General features: G+C 40.4%; 1 protein-coding gene across 1 annotated transcript in view; it reads right to left on the bottom strand.

The window, feature by feature from the left end:
• Window positions 1-2086: 2086 nt before the first annotated feature.
• The window catches only part of LOC114468267 (voltage-dependent calcium channel gamma-4 subunit-like), a 37820-nt gene continuing 33906 nt past the window's right edge, over window positions 2087-6000 (bottom strand). Inside the window, exon 4 of the mRNA XM_028455055.1 lies at window positions 2087-5573. Within this exon, the coding sequence (XP_028310856.1) occupies window positions 5047-5573 (527 nt within the window). The 3' untranslated portion in view covers window positions 2087-5046. The remainder of the gene's footprint in view (window positions 5574-6000) is intronic.

Here is a 6000-nt window from a genome sequence, read left to right as displayed (position 1 = left end):
GGCTTTTTCAAACTAAAAAATTATCTTATGAAATCTGTGACTTGACCTGCACAACTCAAAGAATCAGAATCGAGAATCATTATTTCTTGGCAGAAATGCTTTTAAACACTTGCTGTACATTCAGCTGACATAAAAATCTTGTTTTCAAATATTTAGAATAATTGTGAATTTATCAGTAGCAGTAGTGGTTTTAATATTTTAGTTAATTTTTTTGCAGGCCCCTTTTTTGTCGGTCAAATGTATTTAAAATAAACTAAAATTAAAGAGAGAATGTTATTTAACTGTTGAACCTTGTCATAATTTTATTTATTTATACATTTTTTTAAATTGAAAAAAAAAAAATGTTTATGGTCTTGACTCGGTCTCGGCTCCCGAAAGTCTTGGTCTTGTCTTGGTCTCGGTGCATTCTGGTCTCTGGCAAGTCTTGGTCTCGGATAGTGTGGTCTTGAACACAACACTAGTTATATCGCATGATTGCAGTCATTTTTAATGTTAAAATGTTGAAAAACTCAAAATCCTTTAATTTTCTTCAAATTATTGCACAATATTTCCCTATATTAAATAGAAATTGTTCACAAAACCTCGGACATTTAAAGTGTAGATCTTGTTGGGACTGGTATCTATCACTTATTGCTTGGATATTGTTGGTTTCTTGCATATTTTGTATTTTATGTATATGTAGAAGTGCAAACTCGGGCACAATAATGTTGAAATAATTTTTCCTGAATAAAATCTGTGGCCCACTTGAGATCATACTGCTCCGTATTTGGCCTTTGAACTAAAATGAGCTAAAATGAGATTTATCAATAGTCAGTTACATCTCACACCGCCGTGAAATGTGCTGAATCCCCCTGTCTGTGTCTAAGAACAACACGGCACACAGAGTTTATAAAGTATAAAGACATTTAGAGTCAAAAACACGTTAAATCTTCTGTTTGCATCTTTCAACATTCAGGGTTTTATTGTACTCTTATAAACAACTTCACTGATTTACACCACATCCAAACAGCATTTATTAAAAAAGGGAATGGTCTGCGCTGAGAATGGTCTGAACAGATGCTTTTTCTAACATGTCAAAAAAGTTGGATACATCAACCTCTACCATTATAATCGGGCACTCTAAAAACTGTCTGATGAGATGACGTGAACTCACTGAAAGGAAAACCTTCCACACATTAAGTAAACACTTTAATACTATTATTAAATATCAATACAGTGGGATTCTTATCTGAAATTAACTCCACCATGTTACATTTATCACATTGAAATGTGCCAACCAGCCATGACGGCACTATATATTTCCTGAGAGGCCTTAGATCAAGCTGAGTCAGCTCACTCTACTCGGCTCGAGGAGGAGGAGAACAAATCTGTGACGGATGAGCTTCTTCATTTTGATTGGATGTCTGTCCCACTTTCACACTGAACGGGGCCGATTTAGAGCTATCGAGGTCCTGCCCCGTGCAGTTTACACCACTTTATCCTCTGCAGCTGCTGGCCTGTTGTGACAGGCAGGTACACAATGTCACAGTTACTGAGGTGTGGAGAGAGAAAGGCAGGCTGATAAAACAAGAACCAAACACTACATTGGACTGTCAGAGATTTGACTGACTACAACACAAAACTGTCAGTACCATTTTATATATTTATATATGGTAAATATTACAATTTTATTAATAGGATCAAATTAAAAAATACAAATCTGAAAAATCATTAATTATTTAAATTAACCAACATATATTTCTTTTAAGTTTTGAAAATGTGTAATTAGGGTCACTGGGAAAGAAAAAGAAAAAGTGCCAGTAGTGGAAGTAAATCACACATGTAATTTTTGTAATTGTAATTTTATGTATGAATTTTAATTAATGGTTTTTTTTTTAGACTTGATTATTATTATTATTAATTTCATAATTATAAATTTTTTTTGTATTATTGTTTATCTTTTTCCTTTTTTTTTTTTCAGTCTTAACTATTTTTTCCAGTCCTGCCTCCACCTGTGTTTTGAGTGGGAGGAGCTTGCAGGCGTCCCAAATTAGTAACAGATGAAAATGGGGGGGGGGGGGGGGGGGGGGGGGGACAGGAATGGAAAAAAGTTAAGATCAGAATTTTTTTTAAAAATATTTAAAGGCACACTGTGTAACTTTTGGCCACTAGGGATGCTAGACCTGTAGCTTTCAAGCAAGCGCCCCTAGTGGCCACAAGCGCCGCAGCACTGTCGCAAGAATTAACAAACAGTCAGTCGAGCCAGCCTCCCTTGTCTTTTGATTATGTATGTAGACAGTAGTTGACCTGTAACTTCAGGATAAGCATTGGCTCTAAGGGCTGGGGTGCAAAGTGGGGCTGGGCTCGCACCACAGCTGGAGGAGCAGCCGCCCTTCTCTCCCTCCGCACTCCTCCTCGCTGCGTCGGTAGCCCTCCCCCCACTCCCTGGCCTTGTCGCTGTCATCGGCCCCCTTTGCCGAGGGTCAGCGTGGCGGACGGTGGACAGGCAACCCCGCACACGTCGGGTCATCCGTCCACTCCCATAGACTGTAACCACGGCCCAGCCCCGCTTCGCACCCCAGCCCGACCGACCCAGCTGTTTGAGCTAATCCTTATCCAGAAGTTACGGATCTGACTTGCCGACTACCCTTACTAAAGATTCCACCTTTAACTGAACTATCGCGGCGATTAGTGCACCATTAACCCAACACAAACCTACCATATTGTGCTCTTTTGGCTGTAAACAGAGGCTAAACTTGTTTCAGCTGCCCACAGCAATGGCAACGGGTCGGGAAATGCCCATATGCTGTGACGTCACGTTAGAACTATATATATCAGAGCCTGTTGTCACGTGACTGCCGTAAAGTGAAACGTTCTTCAGGCATTCTCCAGGTCACATGACCTGGTGAAAGACTGTCCGTCTCTCCAAACTAACGTAGTCGTTATCTCAAGAGGAAAGCCTCGCTCAGAGCATTGATACTGTCAAGCGTTGTATATTGGCCTGAGGAATCATTTAAAATAACTCATTTGGGTCAATTCAATAATAATCAAGACAAAAAATAAGACAAAAACAATTAAGATTAATTTTGTGATTTTTTTTTTTTTCTTCCACTACTGGCTCTGCATTTTTTTTTTTTACAGTGGCCGTAATCCTCTTCCATACTTTTTTGTTTAATACATTCATTTTTTTTAATTTATGTTTTTATGAAAACGTCCAAAATGTCCTGCCTTGTTATTATAAGGCAGAACCAAACATGAAGACATTACCCAAGCTAGTTCACACATTTTGATGTTACACATAAACTGAGCACTTACAAAGTGGTTAATGTCATTTAGCACCATTTTGGGAGAATCTATGGCCTGATGCAGAGCTGTTTCTGGCTTTGTAAGGGGTCCTATATGCTATATGCTGTGTGCTTTTACTATGTGGAGAGATTCCTAATCCATGAAACAATCCATAATCTGCAACAATCTGATACACTTTATCAAATATTTGTGCTACAGTCATGACAACCTTTCATTATCAATAAACATTTCAACATTTTCCGGATCTAAGTACCAGAACTTAGCTTTAGCTCCCCTAGTATTTGCATAGACCGCATATAGCCAGAAACGGCTCTTGCCTGATGGTTGGAAAAGAAGGCTATTAAGCAGGACATTTTATTTTCCTAGTCTGTCAGGAGGCTGAGGTGTAGTAGTTAAAGAGTAACTAAATCCTGAGGTTTTAGCTGACCTACGTGTTGGCTGGAAATTCAAAGAATGCCTTGATTATGGGTGGGACTTCTGGAGTAAAGACATGCCCAGTCTATACTATAACATCTCTAAAGTAGTAGTTGCTATGCCAACTACCTATTCAATACTCAATATACCTTTTTTTCACAATTATCTCAGTCCAACCTACTCTTCTTCTTCTTTTTTCTTGGTTATTGGAGTGTTGCAACCAACTTGAATAGGTCCAAATCGTCAGCAACTGTAAATGTTTTATTTCATTCGTTGTTGTTGTTGTTGTTGTTGTTGTTCTTGGTTAATGGTGTGTTAAAGGACCCACACTCAATGTGCTGCTGGATCCTTTTTGTCCAATTTACTCCCCACAAGTGTTAGTTTTTATAGGTGGGGCGGGGCCAACAGTGGAGGTCTGTGATGTAAGAAGCCACCAAAGCATCACAAACCACTGTTCTCATCCAACTGCAAAATTCTATTGAAATAGCCAGGTTTCAACCCATAGAAGGCAGTCACTTTTACAATTTTACAACAAAATATGCCAAAATTAAATACTTTAAATAACTAAAATGCCAACATTTGGACAAGAAGCCATCAACAACACTACTTTATACCAAATACAGTTATGGGGTTTAGTTACTATTTAAAAGGGGGGGTGGTATCATGTGAAAATCACTTTTTTAAGCTTTATATCATGTTAGAGTGTTCCCTGATCATCGCGTCACTCACTGGAGTGATGAAGTGAGGGAGTTCAAGCATTGTGTTGAATGGTACAGTGTAAGCTCACTAAAACAGTAGAATGGTTATCAAAATGATGAATGCTAATAATACAATATTCAATGTTTGAAGGGGGAGTGTTCATGGGCGTCTCAGAGACTCTTAACCCCTAAATCTTCCCTGGGCCGTATTGACTGCTTACAGCTCACAATAACGTGTTGGAATACATTTAAATAAATTCACAACATATAATTTAGTGAAATAGTGACAACTAAATATTATTTTATCTACACATGGTTAGAACACTGTTGGTGGTTGTAACTCAATGGTTGTCTCGCAAAAGGTCGTCTTCACAATGTATGATGGCCAAACACGTGTAAAGTTGCGATCGATGTGTTGTTCTTTTCATTCTCTGAACACGGTTGTTGGATGACCCTACTTTTGTCTTGGCTGCAGCAAAGACAATAAAACTCAGATCTGCTTTGATGATCTTTCTCTAAGCAGATAATTGAGTCAGGTTGTGTCTGTCTGGCTGGCTGGCTCTTTCTGGCTCCAAATGAACCATATCTCTCCTAGACAGTCAAACGACTTGTTTAATTGAGTTATCCTTTGTCCAAGTGAACCATGAGCTCACACCGGTGTGGTCCTGCGGTTCACCCCGTCCTTTAAATCATTGGGGAAACAGTTATGGACCTGTAAGAATTCTGCAGCTGCCTCGTGCTCAGGGCTGTAAGCGTCATCTGTCACGCTGTCTCTTGCCAGAGCGTACATGGACAGCTCATCCATGGGTCCACCGGAGGAAGGAGCTCTTTTAAGCCCAACCCCTGGGGAGTTTTCCCGCGAGGCCTCGGTGGAGTGAGAGCTGGCGTGGGAGGCCCGCCGGCGGTAACGGAAGCTAGGTATCCTTGAGTATGGAGACGAGGAGGAGAGTGAGCGGATGAACTCACGTCGCGCTCTCCAGCGGACTTCCTTGTTTTTCTCGATGTAGATATTGATGGCGAGGACGGCTACGGTTTCAGCTACAATGAAGGAGAGGGCGCCAAAGTAGAAAGACCAGCCGTAGGAGTAGGTGTACTTCTTGTCATCGTCACGTTTGTCGTTGGGGTCACCGGCATTGCTGGAGATGTAGACTATGATGCCAATGATGTTGCTTAAACCTGATTAGAGATAAGACGAAAGAACAAGACAAAAATTGAAGGATAAAAGGGCCAAATGCTTGTAAACATGCATAATGGTGGAAAAACTTTGATAAAAAAAACCCTGCTAAGTATCCATGACTTTATCATTATTACAAACCCCTGCTGTGCATCAGTCAGTGATTATAGACTTCTGATCACCACCAGGACCCTGAAAGTCACACGCCTTCATCATTGGTGTGTGATTCACGTGAGGAAAAGAGCGTGACCTTCATCAGCAGTGGATAGAGTTTGCCTTCTTGATTGCACCATTGTGAGAGTACAAATGGGACCACAGGGAGCTCAGATCAAGCTGCCCTGGCTCTGTTTAAACCATAGACTGTAAAAAGAATGGAGGGGACAAGCTCCATGCCGAGTGAAGCTTTTATTTTTAGAGCTCCCCCTGCTG

This window comes from Gouania willdenowi, chromosome 8, assembly GCF_900634775.1.
Source record: "Gouania willdenowi chromosome 8, fGouWil2.1, whole genome shotgun sequence".
In the NCBI taxonomy this organism is placed as follows: Eukaryota; Metazoa; Chordata; class Actinopteri; order Blenniiformes; family Gobiesocidae; genus Gouania; species Gouania willdenowi.
Note: the sequence above shows the minus strand (reverse complement) of the source record. Positions and strands in the feature narration are given on the sequence as shown.